At 45.6% G+C, this 22,351-nt stretch overlaps 2 protein-coding genes and 1 long non-coding RNA gene across 3 annotated transcripts in view; 1 reads left to right on the forward strand and 2 right to left on the reverse strand.

The window, feature by feature from the left end:
• CD38 (CD38 molecule) overlaps window positions 9,231-22,351 on the forward strand; it is a 47,102-nt gene continuing 33,981 nt past the window's right edge. Inside the window, 1 exon segment of the mRNA NM_001243883.1 lies at window positions 9,231-9,772. Within this exon segment, the coding sequence (NP_001230812.1) occupies window positions 9,525-9,772 (248 nt within the window). The 5' untranslated portion in view covers window positions 9,231-9,524.
• On the reverse strand, window positions 9,616-10,176 carry LOC110262058. The gene has a single exon (XM_021101022.1). The coding sequence runs from the start codon at window positions 10,157-10,159 to the stop codon at window positions 9,818-9,820; it is 342 nt and encodes a 113-aa protein (XP_020956681.1). The 5' UTR covers window positions 10,160-10,176; the 3' UTR covers window positions 9,616-9,817.
• On the reverse strand, window positions 12,727-13,630 carry LOC110262059. Its single transcript, XR_002346565.1, has 2 exons — window positions 13,442-13,630; window positions 12,727-13,164 (listed from the first exon to the last, which is right to left on the reverse strand). It is a non-coding gene; the product is annotated as an uncharacterized LOC110262059 (long non-coding RNA).

The raw sequence follows: 22,351 nt of genomic DNA on the forward strand, positions 1-22,351 counted from the left end.
GGGGTCAAATGGGAGTTGCAGCTGCTGGCTCACGCCACAGCCGCAGCAATGAGGTATCTAAGCTGCACCTGCGACCTATGCTGCCAGATCCTTAATCCATTGAATGAGGCCAGGGATCAAACCAGCATCCTCATGGATAACCAGTCAGGTTTGTTACCATTGAGCCATGACAAGAACTCCGAAAGACATCCCTTCTTGAAAACGAACAGCTTTACAAATAAGTTTTTCAAGTTAGAATATCAATTTTGTGCTCATATGTAATTTTGAAAATTAAGACGATTACAAAGAAGAAAATAAAATTACTCATAACCACTCAGAAATAAATATCATTAATATTAATAATTTGGTATAATATATGATTTTCCCGACATTTACATCCTAGGATTTTAACTTACCATATGTATTTTACCCTCTTTAAATATTCTCATAGACCATATTTCTAATAATGCATAGTATTGTCATACTATAGTTTATTTGATCATTTTCCCAATTTCAATTATTTCCAGTATTTTGCTAAGTTTTAACAGCATCCTGAAAAAAAGTCCTCGAGGTACAGCCCTTATGATTTTCTTACAGTAATTTTTAGAAGTTGAAATAAAAAGGTTATTATTGGGAGTTCCCGTTGTGGTGCAGTGCAAACGAATCCCACTAGTAACCATGAGGTTGTGGGCTCGATCCCTGGCCTTGTGCAGTGGGTTGAGGATCTGGTGTTGCAGTGAGGTGGGGTGTAGGTCCCAGACATGGCTAGGATCCTGGGTTGCTGTGGCTGTGGTGCAGGCTGGCAACTACAGCTGTAATTCAACCTCTAGCCTGGGAACCTCCCTATGCTATTGGTGCGACCCTAAAAAGACAAAAGACAGAAAAAAAGAGATAAAGTAACTGTGGTTCAGGCATTCACAATGGAGCCTCATGGCCACTGTGGATGTGGTTTCAGACACATTTCTGCATCACTGAGAACCTGAATTTTCTGAACTGTATGAAACTCACAGACACCACCAACCATTCTCAGAACAGTACTTGCTAACAGCTGCCAGCTGCAGGCTTACGATTTCAAGGTGTCCTGTTGTAACCATGCGAATTTCAGGCCCCAACCCGTCTTTACTTATCAAGCACCCTGACTTCTTGCCACTCGAAGTATGATTTTTGAAAAACAACCTTATGTCATTTTTGTGGGGTTTGCCTTTCTAAGTCTCCTCCATTTTGCAGTCCAGTGGAACACAATTCAAGTGCTTTTTCAGTCTATGCGTCCTAGGCTATAGTCTTCATTTTGGTTCCAATAAAATTCTTTTCTACTCCTATTAGATATTGTTTACTGATTATTTCCATTGACATTGTTTGATGTAATTGGCAGGATATCAGAAAAACTCACCTGGAATCTACTTTAGTACCAAGCATGGGCCACTTGTTCCCCCCCCCCACCAGCTTCACTTGACTCTTTCGAGGCTTCATGGAGTTTTTCCTGATATCTGGATCTCCTTGCATTAAGTGATGTTCCACACAATGTGTATTGGAGCCATAATCTTAAGACATGCCATTTTAAGGGGAAATCTGTACATTTCCCAGAAACCTACACAGAAGGACCTAAGGGGAAGTTGGCAGGCAGAGGACCAAGAGGGCATTTCTGGGCAGGAATGTCCTAGAAGGAACTTCACAGTTGGCTAATCTTTCTTTTCTTTTCTTTCTCTTTCTTTCTTTTCCTTCCTTCCTTCTTCCTTCCTTCCTTCCTTCCTTCCTTCCTTCCTTCCTTCCTTCCTTCCTTCTTCCTTTCTTTCTTTCTTTCTTTCTTTCTTTCTTTCTTTCTTTCTTTCTTTCTTTCTTTCTTTCTTTCTTTCTTTCTTTCTTTCTTTCAGGGCTGCATCTGTGGCTTCTGGAGGTTCCCAGGGTAGGGGTCGAAGTGGAGCTGTAGCTACTGGCCTACACCACAACCAAAGCAACGCAGGATCTGAGCTGTGTCTATGACCTACACCACGGCTCATGGATCTGCCATGTCCTTAATCCACTGAGCGAGTCCAGGGATCAAATTTGTATCCTCATGGATACTAATCAGATTTGTTTCTGCTGAGCCACAACAGGAACTCTTAATCTTTCTTTTTAATGTGGCTTAAAATTGGAAAGATTTGTTCTTTACAGTAAAATGAAACTGAAAGAAAATGGGAACTTGTGCTTCTAAAGCCTACCAGCTCCAGACTGGCAGCCACCCTCTGGAAGTCCAGCTGAATTCATGTACAAGTCGGATGGAGCCAATACTTGCAAGTACTTATTTCACCCCAAATGGCCAAGGTGAGGCTCCCTGGACTTCCCCCAGCTGGGTTTTGTGCACTAAGTGAGAGAAAGCTGGCTCGATAACAGCTTTTCAAAATTCTGACCCTGAGGAGTTCCCATTGCGGCTCAGCAGTAACAAACCTGAGCAGGATTCATGAGGATGTGGGTTTGATCCTTGCCTCACTCTGTGGCTTAAGGATGTGGTGTTGCTGTGAGCTGAGGTGTAGTTTGCAGACACAGCTTGGACTCCACGTTGCTGGGGCTGCAGTATAGGCTGGCAGGTGCAGCTCTGATTTGACCCCTAGCCTGGGAACATCCATATGCCCAGGGAGCAGCCCTTAGGGGGAAAAAAAAAAAAGCAACTCTTCTAAATACTTGTTTATTTAAAGAAAAAAGGAAAGAAAAACAAAGTGAGCAAATCAGTGAATGATATTCAGTACCCTTGCTTTCAGTGAATTCTGTCGGGGCTTTCTTTGGTGTCTGGCATGTCTGTTTTGCTTTTAGCCTGCTCAGAGAAATGCTGGGTTGAGAAAAGTCTGGCACAGTCGCCTCTTAGATATGCAAGAATGTGCCCTTCCTCCCAGCTGAGCTGTTTGACCTTTAGCCCCTTGGTGTTGGAATAGAAGCCTGGGAAGCCCAACTGTCTCGGAATCGGGTAAACATCTCTAAGACAATCCACTGAGAAAGTTTTGGCGTGAATTTGGGGATGTTCTGGGTGCCTTGAAAGGCCCACGGGGAATGACTAACATACAAACTTTGCCCGAGTTGCAATGAGTGGGCTAAATGTGACATCAGTAAGGGTGCTTTTTCTTTTTCTTTTTTTGCATTTTTGCATTTATTTTCCCGTGGGGAACTGCCCCTGCTCCTCACTTGGCTCATGTGGGGCTCCACTCCCCAGTTCAGCCGGACACTCAGACCCAGTCTAATCAGAGCGTGCCAGCCCCACCACAGTGCTAAAGGCAAGGGTTTTCTTAAGGGGCTGGGATGATGGGGGGCTTGTGTGTGCCTGCACGTGTGTGTGTTCTCAGCCAAGAGGCAGCCTGGTGTTGAAGAGCGTGCATCCTGCACCCCCATGGCTGCAGGTTGAATCCCAGTTGCCCAGTTCCACCGTGTACTGGCTAGAAGGTGGTGGGTGAGCCACTCCTGCTTTCTGGGTCTCTGTCTGACCCTGTAGAATGGGGCCAAGAACGCTTCCTACCTCATGGGGTTTTATGAGGATCCAATGTGTTAGTATCTGTAAAGGCTGGGCTTTGTCTCTTGACTTTTTTTTTTTTTTTTCTTTTTAGGGCCACCCCTGAGGCATATGGAGGTTCCCAGGCTAGGGGTCAAATCAGAGCTACATCTGCTGGCCTACACCACAGCCATAGCAACGCGGATCCGAGCTTGTCTGCAACCTACACCACAGCTCATGGCAACGCCAGATCCTTAACCCACTGAGCAAGGCCAGGGCTTGAACCGGCAACCTCAGGGTTCCTAGTCGAATTCGTTTCCACAGTGCTACACAGGGAACTCCTCTCCTTGACATTGTATTTGGGCATGTAACGGGCATCTCAGATTTAATACCCCGGATGAAGTCTCCTTTCCTTGTCTTCCTCAGTCAGCTAATGACAGCTCCCTCCTTCAGTTGCTGCAACCACTGTCCTTGGGGTTGTCTGGACCCCTCTCTCTTTGTCTCTACTCCATCCACAAATTCTGTCAGTTCTACTTTCAAAATATATCCAGAAGTCAACGAGCACCTGCGAGGTCAACCTGGTGCAAGCCACCGTCATCTCTCAGCTGGATGAAAGCACCAGAGCCTCCTAGACAGTCTCCCTGCTTCTGCTCTCGCCCCACTCTAGTGGATTCGCCACAAGCAGCCAGGCTGAGCCTGAAAAAACCAATTCGGACAATATCACCCCTGGGCACTGTGAGTGCCCCGCCGCCCCCACACTCTCACATTTGCAGCCTCTTTGCCCACTTCCCCCACACCCTGCCCTTCCTGTACCGGGAGCCTCTCTCTCTAACCTTTGCTTTTCTTCGCTTTAGCAGTTACAATGCCAAATCCTGTTGAACCACTAGGCCACCAGGGAACTCAGGGTCATTTTTTGGGGCAGGGTTGGATTTTTTAAAGATTGAAAGATAGCTGATTTGCAGTATTGTATTGGTTTCAGGTGTACAACAAAGAGATTCAGTTTCATATGTGTATTTTTTTCAGATTCTTTTCTTTTTGTTTTTTTGGCCCCACCTGTGGCCTATGGAAGTTCCTGGGCCAGCGACTGATTCAGAGCTGAAGCCACAACCCACACCACAGCTGCGGCAATGCTGGATCCTTAACTTACTGCCCAGAGGACCCAACCCCCTCCTCAGCAGCCGGCCAAGCTGCTGCAGAGACAATGCCAGATTCTTAACATGCTGTGCCCTTGTGGGAACTCCTCAGATTATTTTCTATTAGAGTTTTTTGCAAGATATTGAATATTGTTCCCTGTGCTATGCAGTAAATCCTTGTTGCTTCTCTATTTTATGTATAGTAGTGTATTTATTAATTCCAAACTCCTGATTTATCCCCTCCTCCCTCCCCCCTTCGATAACCATAAGTTTGTTCTCTATGTCTGTGGATCTATTTCTGTTTCCTAAATAGATTCATTTGCTTTCTTTTTTAGTTTCCACATATAAGTGATATCATATAATACTTGTCTTTCTCTGTCTGACTTAACTCACTTAGTATGATAATCTTTAGGTCTATCCATGTTGCTGCAGATGGCAATATTTCATTATTTTTCATGGCTGAGTAATATTCCTGCGCATGTGTGAATACCACATCTTCTTATCCATTCATCTATTGGTGGACATTCAGGTTACTTCCATGTCTTGGCTATTGTAAACAGTGCCAGAGAGCCTGTGTACTTTTTTTTTTTTTTTTTTTTTTAAGGGCCACACCAGCAGCATATGGATGTCTCCAGGCTAAGTGTTGAACTGGAGCTAAACTTTTGGCCTATACCACAGCCACAGCAATTGAGGATCCAAGCTGCATCTGAGACCTACATCACAGCTTATGACAACACTGGATCCTTAACCCACTGAAGGAGGCTAAGGATCAAATCCACATCCTCATGGATAGTAGTCGGGTTTCCGCTGCGCCACGATGGGAACTCCAAGCCTGTGTTCTTAAATGCTCTGCACAGCCAGTTCAATTCTGTGCCCTCAGCAACCTACGATGGTGCCAGGCATGTGGTGGTTCCTGAGTACGTATGTGTTGAATCTATAAACATCAGAATATGCCATTTTCTTGTCTGAGTGCATTGTAACCATGTGCAAATAAGTCCACAAGAACAGTATTACTGTGTGTTGAATGCCTAACCCGTCCTGGGTGTGTGTGCCAGCCCAATCAACCCCCAATCTAACAGGTGGGGTAGGCATTAAGCTGTGTCCATGTAATGGATGAGAAAACTGAGGTTCAAAAACATAACTTGCCCCAAATCATACCACTCCGAGACAGTGTGCAGGGAGAGTGGTGTAGTCTCTGCGCATTTGTTTTTTTGTTTTGTTTTGTTTTGCGTCTTTTTTTTTTTAGGGCTGCACCTGCAGTGTATGGAGGTTCCCAGGATAGGGCTGTAGCCGCCGGCCTATGCCAGAGCCATAGCAACATGGTCTCCCAGCAGCGTCTGTGACCTACACCACAGCTCATGGCAACACTGGATCCTTAAGCCACTGAGTGAGGCCAGGGATCGAACCCACGTCCGCATGGCTGCTAGTCGGGTTTGTTAACTACTGGGCCACGATGTGAACTCCTCTGTGCATTTGTAATATCTTCACCAAGGGCATTCTAGAACGTTTGACATTTGTAGTTGAGCACCTCACGTGCAGAAAGATAGAATAGCAAAGCGAGAGGGCTCCTGATCCAAGTGTCTCAGCAGGGGCGAAGGACTGCAGGGGCCTTTCAGATATTATTTTCTTCAGTGTTTGTGGCCTTTAACAGGTGTGGAAACTAAAAGCTGAAGTGTTCCAAGTCGCTCTTAATTCAGAGTCAAAATTGAGACAAAGTAAATCTGAAACTGTAACTGTGTGGGTGTATCGATGGGTACAACCTCTTGCAAAGTTGTAAATGGTTGTGCCATCTGATCCAGGAAGACTACTTTTATAGCAGAGGTACTGGGCAGGTGAAAAAATAGGCTGACGTAAGAGTTCCTTTTTTACTGTCCTAAGAAAAGAATAGAAAACCCAAGTGCCCATTGATGTGGATCTAGTTAAATAAACCGTGGTAAGAGTTCCCTGGTGGCCTATTGGTTAAGGATCTGGCATTGTTACTGCTGTGGCTCGGGTCACTGTTTTTTTGTTTTTGTTTTTTGTCTTTTTAGGGCCACATCCGAGGCACATGGAGGTTCTGAGGCTAGGGGTCGAATTGGAGCTGCAGCTGCCGGCCTACACCAGGATCTGAGCTGTGTCTGAGACCTACACCACAGCTCATGCCAGTGCCAGATCCTGAAATGGCTGAGTGAGGCCAGGGATGGAACCTGGGTCCTTATGGATACTAGGAGCCACAACAGGAACTCCTGGGGTCCCTGTTGTGGCACAGGTTTAATCCCTGGCCAGGGAACTTCGGCAGGCCATGCGCGTGGCCAAAAATTAAATAAATAAATAAGTAAACCATGGGGTGCTCTATGGTTGACTGTCAGGGGTCGTTTGAAAGAATAGGTAGTGTGTTTTAGGGTGTGTCCTTCAAAGGCATGACCATGGGAAGCAAGCTAGGCAGAGAACAGGGTATATGCAATATGCTGTAATGTTTATGAAGCAATGAAAACTCCTCTCTCTGCATATATGTATCTATAGTAATACTGCCTGTGCAGTACTCTGGTTAAGAGTCCAGGACAGGAAAGAGAATGAGTTCCTACCTATGACTCTGTCCTCTTTGACTTTTATACCATGTATGTCTACGTTATTTATTTTCAAAAACAAATACCTTGTTAAAAGCGGTTGGTTTAACGGCAGGTCTTAAGTGCTCTAATACCAGAAGGCTCAGTTCAATAAAGGGAACAAGTGACCGTAGCTGATTTTGGATATGCCCAATATTCAGTGTAAAAGAAAGTTCACGCCCAGGAGAAGGAAGTGGAGGAAGGCAGGGAACACGGTTAGGTCAGAGTTCAGGAAATGAACCCACAGGCAAGACCGACATTTCTCATCCTGTATCCACATTATTTTGTGTAGACCTGGGGTTGTGAGAATAGCCCTCTGACTCCAGTTTGGAAAGGCTGGACTAGCAGGTGTCAGAAATAAGACTCTGGTCTGTAACTCATTCATTTATTCATTCAACCAGCTCTTTCTTCTTCTTTTTCTTCTTCTTCTTCTTCTCCTTCTTCCCCTCCCTCCCCCTCCCCCTCCCCCTTTCCTCCTCCTCCTTCTCTTTTTCTTTTTTTTTTTTTGTCTTTTTGTCTTTTTAGGGCTGCATCCGAGGCACATGGAGGTTCCCAGGCTAGGGGTTGAATCAGAGGTGTAGCTGCTGACCTACACCACAGCTCATAGCAACGCCGGATCCTTAACCCACTGAGCAAGGCCAGGGATCACTCCTGTGTCCTCATGGATACTAGTCGGGTTCGTTAACCACTGAGCCACGCAGGAACTCCCCATTCAACTAGCTCTTGAAGATATCAATTCGAGTCTCAGGATATGGAGAGATTAAACTGCAGTTCCTGCAGACCTAGCCCCAAGCTAACTCCTGGACCAGTTAGAGGAACACCTTGCAGAAATTCTCAGAGGGTGTGTTACTGAGGTCAAAAGTTCCTGGAGCCATCTTAGCCCCCTCTCTTCCTGGTAAACCCCACAGTCAACTCATCAGCAAATCCCACTGCTTCTACTTTCAAAATATATCCAGACTCCAACTTCCTTTTTTTTTTTTTTTAATCATCTTTGCCACTTTTGACTACTCTCCTGATTAAAGTCATCATAACTGGTCTCCATCTTTCGACTTTCTCACAGTTTATTCTCAGTGCAGAAGCCAGGTTGAGCCTTTGAAATGTCATGCCTTGGGAGTTCCCCCTGTGGCATGGTGGGATTAGCAGCATCTGGGGTGTGCTGGGATGCAGGTTCAATCCCCAGCCGGGTGCAGTGGGTTAAGGATCTGGCGTTGCCAGTAGGTTAAGCTGCGGCTTAGGTTGTGACTGCAACTCGGATCTGATCCCTTGCCTGGGAACACCATATGCTGTGGGGTGGCCAAAACTCACAGATTCCCCAGGTCCTTATCTTGTCCTACAGGACCCTGGGTGATCTGGCTCCTGGGAGCCTCTGAACTTCTCTCCTGCTCTGCCTCCCTCAGTCCTGCCTTCCAGCTCCCATGGCCTCCTTGTGGCTTCTGGAGCAGACCAAGGGCTTCTGCCTCGGCATGTTGCCCCCCTACCTCCCATCCCCTCTGTCTGGAAAATATTTGCCCCAGGAAGTCTTGTGACTTCATCTTCCATTTTCCTTAGGTCTCTGCTGAAGTGTCACAGATGCTCCTAGAGCTAGGGAACCTTGAGGGAGGAGATGCAGGGGACATCTGGGAAAAGCCAACGGATTATTTATTGAGCCACTCCTTTGAGTGCTTACTGTGTGCCCGGCACGTTCCCCAGCAATACCTCGTGGATTATAAAACTGCCTCCCCTCCGCAGCCTCAGGGAGCAGGTAGCGAAGGGCTTACCATGTGTCTGGCATTCTGCTCAACACCTTGTAAATAGAACTCATCCTCGTTACAACCCCATGAAGTGAGTACGACTATGGTTCCCACTCGACATCTGATGCACAGAGAGGTCAAGTGACTTACCCCATATCACCCAGCTAGTGGGGCAGCCAAGCTCTGTTCGAATTTTTTCGAATAAGCAGAGGTAGAACATTCCTTTTTGGGCAGAAGGCACTGCTTGAAAGCAGGTGCAGTGGCAGGCAGGCAAGCACTTTCACATTCTTCAGGAAGACCTCGTGGGTGACGTGTGAAGTGATAAAGTGAGCCCACTGAGAAGTAAAACGCTGTTATTTTTGAGTGTCTGCCAAGTAAGGTCATTTCCCTAGAGATGGAGAGAGTCTGCTCAAGAATCAGGCTGTAGTAGGTGCTGAAGGCTTTTTAAGACCTTTCAAGCCTTATTGGTCGAATGACCGCGGAACTTTAAAGGAGCGGGTGGGGGTGTTAAGGGAGCGGAGAAAAAGCAGGCGAGAGATAAAGGGAAGTGCATTTGCCGAGCCCTGCGGGCTCTCTCCTCCCAGCCTGCCAGCCTCCACCAGCCTCCTCTCCAACTTCGCCCGGGAGACCGGCGTGGGACCTCATGGCCAACCACAGATTCAGCGTCGTATCTGGATCCGAGGAGGAGGAAGCCTGTTGCTCTAAGAAAGCCAAGATCTGTCTCGGCGTCTTTCTGGGTCTCCTGGTGCTGGTGACCGTGGCGGTGGTGGTCGGAATCCTGATGGGGCGCCGGTCGCCCAAGTGGAACGGGAAGGGCAGCACTGTCGATTTTCAGGAAATCATCCTGAGGCGATGTTACACTTACATTCGGGTGGTGCAACCGGAGCTGGGGTGAGTTGGCGTCGGCGGCGCACCGCTGGGCCCTGGGCGCGAATCTTATGGCGCACGGCTGGGCACAGCTGGGCACAGCTGGGCGCTGCGCTCCGAGCTGCCTCCGGGATTGTCTGGAACAAAGCATCTACTGTTCCGAGTCAGCTGAGAGCCCGTGGGGCAGCACCGAGTAGGGTGTCTGGGCTTGCGATTCCGTGCGCCACTCGCTAGAAGGGCTGGCGGTGGTACCGAGGGTGCCCGCGAACAGAGCGCTGCTCCTCCGCACAGTTGGGGGGCACCTGGCAGAGATGCCCTGAGCCTCTCGGCGCCCACAGCCCGTTGCAGGGCTGGAAAATAGCCGGGGAGTTGCTGGCGTTTTCTGCTTTGCACGGCGTTTCCTTTCGCCATCTCTGACCCAAAAGTGCCCCCGATGGTTAAGTGGCTTGCGGAGCCTGAGGAGGGGAGGATAGCGTTAGAAGGGCTTGATCAGTGAAATTAGTTTCATTCATTAAAACGGCACCCCATTTTTTTCTTGCGTTCCCTGCAATGAATGTGACCAGAGCATCCATTAACAAAACAAAGCAATAACACTTTCGCAATTAAGCTAAAACATTACGGGAAAGTGAATCTGCTTAATGAATCCAGTATCGACCCTGGAAATACCACCCACATCAGTCTATGGAATCTTTCCGGAAGGTTTCTCGAGCCCCCTCCCAGCTAGCTTCTAATCTCTCGCCAAAGTGAACCACCTTCTTGAGTTCATTTCCAGGGCTTGGTTTCGCCTGGAAAACTCATTTTTGAAGTTGTACATATAGCAGAGTAAGCTGGGAGGTAAAAAGTCGCTTCTTGGGCTGGCAGAGGTGGGCAGGGGAGCTGTGATTTTAAACCGTGTGACTGAGATCAATTCTGCCTGCAAACACCCATCCCTGGGGATGAGCTGTGAGACACCGCCGGGGGTCCCCCGCGCCGCCTCTGGGCAGCCTCCCTGGCTAGGCTCAAGGGTTTGGGTCTAACACAGATTCTGGAGGTCTTCCTTGCAAATTGTTCAAGGTCAAAGACTGCTGTGGTCTGCTAAGTGTTTTGCTTATGAATAATTAGAGATAGCCAATCTGAAATGGGGATAGTAAAAGAGACCGTTTTATTTTCACTTAATGTAATAGTTTAAATTGCTGATAAGTCATATTTGGGAAGCTCACATCCATGTAGCCAGCAGGATGCACCATAGAAACTACATGGCTTTTTAATATTTGTTGGGATGCTGCTTGGTGTTCAACAGTGTTTTTTGACACTGTGTTTTTTGACACAGTGTTTTTTGACAACATACATATGTGTATGTGTATCGATTCAAAACTATTAACGAAGATATCTCTGTTACTGTTTCTTGAACATCTTTCCATATATCTCACAACACACACACACGTTATATAAACGGGCTAGTAATTAATATGTGCTTACCGCGTGCCAGGTGCTTTTAAAAGACCAAATGATTTAGTCCCTTAGCAACTATTTGAGGCAGCTGCTATTGGCATCCCTGTGTTATATATGAACAAACTAAAGTGGAGAGTTTGAGTAAATTGATCCAAATTTGGGTCCAGGAGTTCCCATCGAGGCTCAGCGGAAAAGAATCTGAGGACATAGGTTCGATCCCTGGCCTTGCTCAGTGGGTTAAGAATCCGGCGTTGTGAGCTGTGGTGTGGGTTGAAGGCGCAGCTCTGATCTGGCATTGCTGTGGCTGTGGTGAAGGCCGGCGGCTACAGCTCTGACTGGACCTCTAGCCTGGGAACCTCCATATGTGGTAGGTGTGGCCCTAAAAAGCAAAAAAAAAAAAAAAAAAAAAAAAAAAAAAAAAAAGAAAAGAAAGCTGGGTTTAAACAGAACCTAGGGTCACTTTATCCTTAAGTGGGTCAAGAGCAAGAACTCTAGTGACACACTGCTTGGGTTTAAATCTTGACTCTGTCCTGATGTAACTTTAGATAAATGACTTTCTTTGTGCTGCAGGGTTCTCAGCTGTGAAATGGAATGTAGAACCTACCACGTGGGGAAATGAGGGTTAAGAGGAACAATCCTGATATATCGTAAAAGCTCGAAATGCTATTTTTTAGGAAAGTGCAATATCACAAACATCTCTCAATGATAATAGACTTAGTTATGGACTACGGCCAATATCAAAATAGATGCCAAGTATTTTCAGATTTATTTAAATCACAATCCAGTAGATCAGTTCTCCAATGATGAAATTTGTGTATTTTTAAAAATTATGATGCTTTTTCAAAACTTAACATTTGGCCTTGGAGATCTTTTGGCGTCAGTACATATAGTTTATCTCGTTCTTTTTAACAGCTGTAATATTCCATAGACTGGATGTAACCATTTCCTACTGATGGAAAATTAGTTTCCCATTTTCATTCCCATTCATTCACTCAGCAGGTATTACTTGAGCATCTACTATGTTCCAGGCAGCGATCTAGTTCTGACCAATACAAGAGTGAATGATAAAGTTCCCACTCTCATGAAGATTTCATGCTGATTGGGGAAAAACGTGCTGCAATGAATATCTTTGTACATATGTTTTTGGGTACAGATGAGAGTGTTTCTGCAGGCTATATTTCTGGCAGTCGAATTCCTGGATCAGAGGGAGTATTAAGCACATTTAAAATTTTGATAAGTATTTCTGAATTACCTCCAAAATAACTCTACAATTTTATACTTCCATCACCATTTATTAGAGCTCATTCACTTCATTGCTGAAGAGTATGAACTCTTTCTAGTTATGAGAAAAATAACGTTAATTGTTCCCGACTCTCCATGATTTTTGGCATATTGTGTATGTTTATTGGCTGTTTATATTTTTCTATGAATTTCCTGTTCAGATCCTTGCTAATTCTACTGAGTTGCTTGTTTATTTCATTTTATGGGAATTCTTTGTATATTATAGATTGCATATGTGAAGTTTTCTTTTCTTTTCTTTCTTTTTCTTTTTTCTTTTTTTTTTTTTTTGGACACAGCATGCAGCTGCCTTATGTGGGATCTCAGTTCCCAGACTAGGGATTGAACCTAGCATTCAGGGGCAAAAGCACCAAGCCCTAACCACTAGACCACCAGGGAACTCCCTATGGTGTTTTCTTTCTCTCTCCCTGTTGTCCTTGTAGCCTTTCTGATTTCAGTTGTCTCCCTAGAGACTTGAACTTCAAGGTCATAACTCTTTGAATAGTAACTTCCTCCTTCTACGTTGCTGAAAGTCCGTCATGCTGACTATTATACTCAGACCCTCTTAACATCACCAGTCTTTTCCTTGATGAATTCTGAGACGATTCCCGGGACCTTTCTGTCCCATCCATCCCTTGTCAGATTGCTCTCTCCTGCCTTCGTCATTTATATTGGGCCAAAGCAGGATGTTATGTCAGTTACTCAACCTGATATTTTTTTTTTTTTTTTTTTTTTTTTTTTTGCTATTTCTTGGGCCGCTCCTGCGGCATATGAGTTCCAGCTAGGGGTCGAATCAGAGCCATAGCCACCAGCCTATGCCAGAGCCACAGCAACGCAGGACCCGAGCCGCGTCTGCAACCTACACCACAGCTCAGGGCAACGCCAGATCCTTAACCCACTGAGCAAGGGCAGGGACCGAACCCGCAACCTCATGGTTCCTAGTCGGATTCGTTAACCACTGCGCCACGATGGGAACTCCTCAACCTGATATTTCTAATTTGACCTAGTAGAAGCTTACCGCTGCAGAATTTTATCAGAACTATGTATTAATATATGCAAAACCAAACATAATTATATGTATAATGATTATGCATATAATTGTAACTGTGTAGGAGTTTCCTGGTGGCTCAGCAGGTTAAGGATCTGGCATTGCCACTGCTGTGGCTCGGGTCAAAATAGTGACTGTAAAATTGAGTGTGACGGAAAAAAGTTAGCAGAATATGGTACTTTCGGGTTAATGGAGTTATTAACCACTGATTAGTATTATTCCACTGCCATCAGTAGGTTTATTGTATGTTTATTAATGGTCAGTTTCAAATGATCTATACTTGGCATTTTCCTTGTCTGTTCCTACATAATAAACCACCCCAAAACTTAGTGCCTTAAAACATAAACTATTTTATTTTTTCACATGACTCTGCAGATTGATTGGGCTTAGCTGGGTGGTTCTTCTGTTCCTTGTGATGTTGGCTGGGGCTGAAGTCATTTGGGGGCATAGCCAAGCTGGGATATCAGACCTCACTTACACGAATGACACACTGTGCGGGGACAGTCAGTTGGAAGGCTGGTGTCACTGGGATGCTGGAAATGCTGGGTTTCTCCTTCTCTGTGATGTCTCAGAGCCTTAGAATCACACCTCTGATGTCTTGAGCCTGTGAGCGTGTTTTACTGGCAGCGCCGTGGATGTGATCATTGCCTTGAGGTCATTTCTTACTTCGATATTCTTTTACTAGGAAAGACTGGGAATGAGACGCAGTTTTATTTTCAAACCTAGTAAATCCTGACTTGAAAATGTTTGATCTTGAGTCTGCCTAAAAATGAACAGTTCTCTTTTGGTCCATGTCTCTCTTTCTTTCTGGATCTTATCCTACACAGCTAAAGAAATGAGTTGGCACTTCCAACATTCTGCCTGGAAATATCCTCAGCTAAAATCCTAAGTTCACTAGGTCTATTTTTTTCTTTTCTTCTTCTTCTTCTTTCTCTCTCTCTCTTTTTTTTTTTTTTTTTTGCTTTTTTAGGGCTACACCCACAGCATATGGAGGTTCCCAGGCCAGAGGTCCAGTCAGAGCTACAGCTGCATGCCTATGCCACAGCCACAGCAACATCAGATCTGAGCTGCATGTGTGACTGACACACCACAGCTCATGGCAATGCTGGATCCTTAACTCACTGAGTAAGGCCAGGGGTCGAACCCACAACCTTATGGTTCCTAGTTGGATTCATTTCTGCCCTGCCACAACGGGAACTCCTTCTTTTTCCTTTTCTCTCTTTCTTTCTTTCTTTATTTTTTTTTTATTTTTTTGGGCTGCACCTGCAGCATATGGAAATTCCCAGGCTGGGGGTCAAATTGGAGCTATAGCTGCCAGCCTATGGCACAAGCACAGCAACGCAGGATCCAAGCCTTGTCGGCAACCTACACCACAGCTCACCCATGGCCGGCACAGCATCACTTCCACTTGATTAAAACAGTCACCAGTTCAGCCCAGATTCAAGAGGCAGGGAAATAACTCCACCCCTCCACGAAAGGAGGAACAGAAATTTTGTGGACAGCTTAACCCTTTGTATATCTTTAAGCTAGCTTTTAAAAGTTCTTTTCCTTAGCATCTTTTTTGTTCGTCTGTTACGTCTATTGCTCTTTTCATTTTATTGCCTTTGATTGACTAGATTTAAAAGTGATAAAAATTGAACACATGTCTCCTGAAATATAAGCTCAAAGAGTCTAGAGACGTTCTGTCGAGTGACGTATCTTAAGGACCTGAAAGAGTGCCCAGGGTATAATAAGCAAAAGCATTTAGTTGAGTTAAACAAGGGGTATACAAGTCGGTATATTGCAAATAATAAAAATGAACAGAGCCATAATCAGTATCCTCCCTAGTGAACTTCTCAACACCTCATTTCTGAATCCATCCATTTCTCTTGGGGGCATATTGACTGCTAGACACGATTATTTTTTCTTTTGTATAAGAGCTTCTTGTTATTTCTTTGTCTTCTTCCCTTATTCCTTTTTCTGTTTTCCTTTTCCATAAATGTCTTCCTCCCACGGAACTCACTTTCTGCCGGTCTTTAATTTGGGTGGACAAGCATTGAAACGTGTCTCTGGTTATCCAGCTGCGCTTTTTTGAGCTGAACCAGGAGCACGAAATGCAGAAAACCCCTAAACAGATCACATCAGGCTCTCCTTTCTCAAGGAGCTATGTTCTGGCCAAGATGACCTGGGGCTTATGAGACCCGAGAGCTGTGGCCAAGACTCACCCAAGTGTTAGAAAATGGTGAGCACTGACAATATGGGGATACTGGGACTGCGGGAGAGTTTCAAGTGTCCAAGCAACAGCCAGGACCCAGGGCACGTAGGAGGGTGGTGCAGAGCCTGCAGGAGAGACTGGAGGACCAGCACCCCAAGTCAGATGCGCTTCCAGGGAGGCACCTCGCTGGTGTAGCTTCTGTTTCATGAATCTTCTCACCCTGAGGAAGTCCAGCGCTCCTGTGAATTGCAGGTATGGATGACAGCTGCTGGCTGTCTAGGGACGGACGCAGGTACTTCTAGACTAGCTCTCCTCGTCCCCGCCCCCCATGACAAGATAGGATCATGGGGGGGGGAGGGGCTGTTTCATTCACTTCTGCATCCCCTCTGGTCCGGCAGGTTGCACATCACATTACAGCTTCTCCTTCTCCTTCTTCTTCTTTTTCTTTTTTCTTTCTTTTCTTTTCTTTTCTTTTTTTTTATAGCCACTCTTGTGGCATATGGAATTTCCCTGGCTAGGGGTCAAATGGGAACTGTAATTGCAGCTGCAGGCCTACGCCACAGCCACAGCAACGCTGGATCTGAGCCAGATCTGCGATCTATGCCTCAGCTAGCAGCAATGCTGGATCCTTAACCCACGGAGCAGGGCCAGGGATGGAACCTACATCCTCATGGACGCTATATTAGGTTCTTAACCTGCTGAGCCACAATGGGAACTCCACATTACAGGTTCTTAATAGATGCTGAATTAGCTCCACTTAAGTCCACATCATGCTGGTTGATACATAACATAAACAGTGAGAGGCTTGGAGAAAATTCTTCGTCCAGCTTCTCCCAGCTGCTGCTGACCACGTCTGTGGCCATATCCACCATCTTTTCTGATCCCTTTATCTTCAAGGTCATAATTACTCTTTGCTTCCCATTCCTCTCCAAATGTCTAGCAAGATTTCTCAGGGCCAATTCTTCATTTTCATTTCCCCATGGCCTCCCATCTTGTTGACTCGAGCATTTGGTTAACTTCCCCTCGGTAAGATTTATTAATATGAAATGGGCAAAATAGCAGATTTGTGTAAACACTTAGTCAAGACTTTCTGTGTGTGTGCAGTTGTGGATTCAGGGAGGAAGGACTCACAGGTCCTGCCCTCCACGTCCAGCAGGAGAGGTGGGGCATGCTGGCCTGGACAGAGTGTGCTGCAGGACCTGTTGTCTCCAACAGCAAAAAGGTCTGTGCAAGGACGAGAGGGCCTCCGAGGGCGGAGGGGCTGCTTCTGTGCTGTACTTCCTGCTAGACTCCGCAGGGCTGAGTAGGATGTATCAGCACCTATCAAATGAGAAAAATGGGTGAATTGCTCTGAGCCAGGTGCCAGCCTCATGCCACAGAGATTCAGAACTGAGCACCTGGTGGGGCAGTCAGGATGGATTTGATGAAAGAAGTAGCATTTGAAGTTTTCCTTTTGCCATAGGATTTCAGCAAATGTGTGTTCTGAAGAGTGTGTGTTACCCTGTTAACAAAGCCCTGGAGACAGATAAGATGCTACTCCGGGGGGCAGATTGGCCAAGATAAAGGAATCAGAAAAGATGGTGGATATGGCCACAGACGTGATCAGCAGCAGCTGGGAAAGGTTGGACAAAGAATGTTCTCCAATCTCTTTGAAGGCTGTGGGACCTTGAGAGAACGCCACTGGCCCGTCCACAACCTGGACCTTCTCGGCACACACGAGAGTGAGAGGGTGACCGTACTGGTACAGGCCAGAATTCCAGCGTGTTTTCCCTTTGAGGTGATGGAATGACCACCTGCTCAATGTCTGCCTTCTCTGTGAGACCTTGAACTTCATTAGAGCATCACAAGGCACCACATTCACCTGGGTTTGCTTTATGATTATCAGGCTTCCTTCAATCCCACCTTTCGTCTGGGCTGCTAAGATAGAGACCAGCGGCCAGGGCATCTCAGATGCACTTGACTGAAGGTGGAAGATAAAACAGGAAGTGAAAGAGGACTCTGAGGTGTGGGGGCTGTGGGCTGTGTTGCAAGGAGGGAAACTCAGACCCTGGGGCTGTTATCTGTGGAAGGAAGGGTGGAGTGGCATATATATGCAAATCAACTGAGTTTGGGTGCTCCCTGCACATCTGGGAGTGTGCAGCTCTGGGGGGTAGAATCTTCTAGAAGGAAGGGCTCGTTGGATGCCCCAGGAGCACATCAGATGGCTGAGCAAGAGAGGAGAGGAGAGGAGAGGAAGAAGGAGAGATGATCCTTCTCGGCTCCTTGGCCTTGTGCTTTGCTTCAGATGTTAGAAAGATCGGTGCTGCTCACCACTGGCGTCCCGCGCACACTTCTTGCTCTGATATCGTTATTAACAGCTGCCGGAAGTGGCCATGTTTTGCCTGGAGAAACCTTTGGTTCTTTATCAGCCTGATCCCTCAAAGCCTTTCTGCTTCCTCCTTTCCTCTTTGGAGGGAAAACCCTTGGAGAAGAGCTGCCAAAAGTCTGTTTAGAAATTTTGAAAGGGGGCGGGTCGGGAAGAGTGTTTATGGGTTGCCAATGTGCGAAGAATTTTCTACGGTGGGTTCTTTTAAAATGCTACCAGAATCTTGTCAGGAAAATCTCAGGACATGCATGGCACAGGTGGGCAAATGGAGCCAGAGGCAGTTAAAGAATTAAGTGATATCTGGCAGTTGGTTAGCGGTGGCAAGGTGCAAAATGAAGTGACTGCTCATTGTTCAAAAAGCAGGAGAAAAGCTTTCGCTTTCCCTTTCTTGTGTGGTCTTTCTCTCTACCTGCCAGATGTTTTTTATTTGTTATTTGGGCTTGAGGCCCCCTGGGCTCAGGAATACTTGCAGAGAGGGACCCAGACCCTCATAGGTACCTGAGGCTGCCCCCCAGAACTTGGCACACAGGGAAGGCGCGCCTGACCTTGATCTTCCTATGGGCAGCAGAATGTTGCAGGGTCACCATGGGCGAGAACCTGCCCCAGGGAGGTGGAGAAGCAGCTGGCAGGGGTTGGGGGGGCTATTATGTGTGAGCCACAGCTTCAAGGCCCGGGTGCACCCTCTGGTGTCCCACGAAAGCAAAGATCAGATTATTAAGAATCTCCAGACAGCAGCTGCAGAGCATTAAACTCTAAGTGTGGGACCTTTCTGAGCCCAGGCCCCCATATGAAGTTCACAAAGCCGATCTTTCAGTTAGCACATGACAGCGTCGGGAGAGCAACTCATCTCTTTCTATCCTTGGAATCCTCAGATCCATCAGAATGATGAGAAAAATCACACAGAGTGATTTTTCCCTAGGTACGCGGTAGAGCCAGTTTTGACCTGACTGCATAGCCTGGAGCCATCACATCATACAGTTTCCAAAAGAGTGTGTTTTGAGCAAGCCCCAGGGCCTGGGGCAACCCATTCCAATTGTATTCTTATTATATTCTTATAATGAGGATATTCAGTTATCTTTCCATTCACTTTCAGTCCTAGATGCTTAAGTTCCCCTGTGAGTAACAAATAGAGTGGGTTCTGGAGGTGGGGCAGCAGGAGGGGAAGCTGGCTGAAGAAGTTCAAGGGCCTGGGCTGTGTGGCTTAGAGAAATCTGATGGGAGAGCATGGAGTGACCAGTTGTCCTGCACTGGTTGAAAAAGTCTTATTGCAAGTGGATCAGATGTGTATGTTGTAGGTAGAATCAGAGCCTCAAATAGCAAAGAGCCAAGAATAACAACTAACATTTGCCCAGCTCATCACAATATGAACTTATTTGTCAAAGCAGAAGTTTCAAAAAGTTTAGAGCATGCCTTTGAGAACATACAGAATCAATACATGTCCAAGATGGATTGATTCATTTTTGAGAGAATTAGGAAAATGATAAAATCCATTCAGAGAACACTTGGTAGCCCTGATTATTTATAAGTATTAAAAAAGGAATTTAAGCATTAGATTGGTAGGTTAGAGATAAAACTGGTGGATGGTTCCACAAGGCAATAAAAAGCCATAGCCTTGGGGAATCTCTTTACTTTTTATGGCTGCACCTATGGCATATGGAAGTGCCCAGGTTAGGGGTTGAATTGGAGCTGCAGCTGCAGGCCTAAGCCACAGCCACAGCAACACAGGATTTGAACTGCATCTGTGACCTATGCTGGATCTTAACCCACTGAGTGAGGCCAGGGGTCGAACCCTCATCCTCATGAATACTAGTTGGGTTCTTAACCTGCTGAGCCACAGTGGAAACTCCTGGGATAGCTTTTCTATCAGAGAGGAATTACTTGCATCTCTAATGAATAAAATCTACAAGTTACTGTCAAAGTTCATAAGGTTTGAGAGTCAATAGCAGAGACGAACAAAGATACATTTGCTAGATAATTAACTTCTTCTTGGCTACATGTGTTAAACAGTGACCCCATATGACACTGAAGGACACACGCCCACCTTTTGTCCTTGTTTCCAAATTGTATGTATTTTGTGTAACACACTTAATAAGTATTTATCAAGTTTCTCTCATGTCCCACAAACTCTTCCAGATCCTGAGGATGTAGCAGTGAACAAAACAGACTATATTCTTGCTCAGATGCAACTGATATTCCCTGGGGAGTGGAGGTGCAGACAATAAAGAAAGCAAGAGAATATGCAATATGGCAGATGGTGGAAAGTGCTAGAAAGAGTTTTAAGTATGGTGATAAAACAAGGAAGGCTTCACCGAAAGATGACATTTTAGCAAAGACCTGAAGAAAGAGGGAGAGCAAAAACTAGAAAGGTCTGTGGAAGCGCATTCTAAGCAAAAGGAAGAACCCCTACAAAGGCTGAGACAGCAAGGATGCCAGTAGGGTCGGAGCTTTTTGTTACGGAAATCTTCAAACATATGTAAAATTATAATCAATCTCCACTTGGCCCATTACTCAACCTCAGGAATTATCAACATTCTGCTAGCTATTCTTTTTTTTTGGGGGGGAGCGTCTTTTAGGGCCACACCGGTGGCATATGGAGGTTCCCAGGCTAGGGGTCTAATCAGAGCTACAGCTGCTGGCCTACACTGCAGCCACAGCAACGCCAGATCCAAGCCGCATCTGTGACTTACAGCACAGCTCACAGCAACGCTGGATCCTTAACCCACTGAGCGAGGCCTCGGATCGAACTGCCACCTCATGGTTACTAGTCAGACTGGTTTCTGCTGCGTCAGAGTTGAAACTCCAAGAGGCGGCTTCTTTAAAGTGAGCGGAGTGGTTGTCTAAGTAAAGACTGCTTCTCAATTTTGACAGTTTGCTATTGTTTTTCACAACTGGTCTACCAATATAAAATTCAGCAACATTTTAAAAATGATTTTTATTTGTTCCATTATAGTTGGTTTACAGTGTTTTGTCAATTTCTACTGTACAGCAAAGTGACCCAGTCACCCTTGTGTGTGTGTGTGTGTGTGTGTGTGTGATATCTTTTTCTCACATTATCCTCCATCATGTTCCATCATAAGTAGCTGGATATAGTTCCCTGTGCTCTACAGCAGGATTTCATTGCTTATCCACTCCAAATGCAGCAGTTTGCATCTATTAACCCCAGATTCCAGTCCACCCACCTCCCTCCCTCAGCAACATTTCTTTTTGGTCTTTTGTCATTTTAGGGCTGAACCCAAGGCATATGGAGGTTCCCAGGCTAGGGGTCAAATTGGAGCTGTAGCCGCCGGCCTACACGGCAGGCACAGCAACGCAGGATCCGAGCCTCATCTGTGACCTACACCACAGCTCACGGCAAAACCGATCCTTAACCCACTGAGCAAGGCCAGGGATCGAACCTGCATCCTCATGGTCCAGGAACATTGTTTAAAGTGATTCACTTTGGTCATTTTTACCAAAAAAATTCAACTTAGTTTCCCTAAGAAAAAATGTTATTCAATTTATTTATGAACACTTTAATTGAGTTATATAATTTACGGCCAAAATAACACACAGAAACATGCTTAAGAATAGGCATGTAAACTACGAAACGAGTGAAAATGAAAGTTCTTGGGTATAGCAGCGAGCAGCCTGTTCCTTGGGTAGAAGACAGGCAGAGTCTGTACAGTGAGAACGAAGATTGTCTGTTATCACAGACATTCAGTTAAGTAGGGGTCAGCTAAGAGGTCTTTTTTTTTTTTTCCATAAATGAATTTAGAGGTGACCAGGTATTTTTTCTTACCATTAAAGATTTTTTTTTTTCCCTCGCCGTTAAAAATCTATTTCTTGCCTTAGACATAGATCAGTTCAGAAAACTACTAGGGCAAAGTTTTATTTAAATGGACTGCGGTGGAAAGAACAGATGCAAGGTGGTGAAAACCAAACAGGAAACTGAATGATAGAGGAAATTTAAAAAATTGCTTGTGTGTGTGTGTGTGTGTGTGTGTGTGTGTGTGTGTGTGTGAGAAAGGCTAGGTAGGGGCTTGGAAGGGAAAGAGTGATTATATTCATCAGTTTTTGAGTTGATCTGAATGGGGAATAAGGGATCACCTTTTTCAACAAAACAGCACCAGTTAATATCTTCCCTGCAAGAGGGGGTGATAAGAATCTTGTTTTGAGAAAGACAAAGAACGAAAGTTGAAACTCAGGTCAGAAACGTGCAGGGTGAGTGGGGTATGAGAATAACATTCTTCCTCCTCCCAATGACTCATTTTTTCCCTAACTATAAAAGTAAAACATGCCCTTTATAAC

The sequence above is a fragment of the Sus scrofa genome, chromosome 8 (genome assembly GCF_000003025.6).
Source record: "Sus scrofa isolate TJ Tabasco breed Duroc chromosome 8, Sscrofa11.1, whole genome shotgun sequence".
NCBI classification, from domain to species: Eukaryota; Metazoa; Chordata; class Mammalia; order Artiodactyla; family Suidae; genus Sus; species Sus scrofa.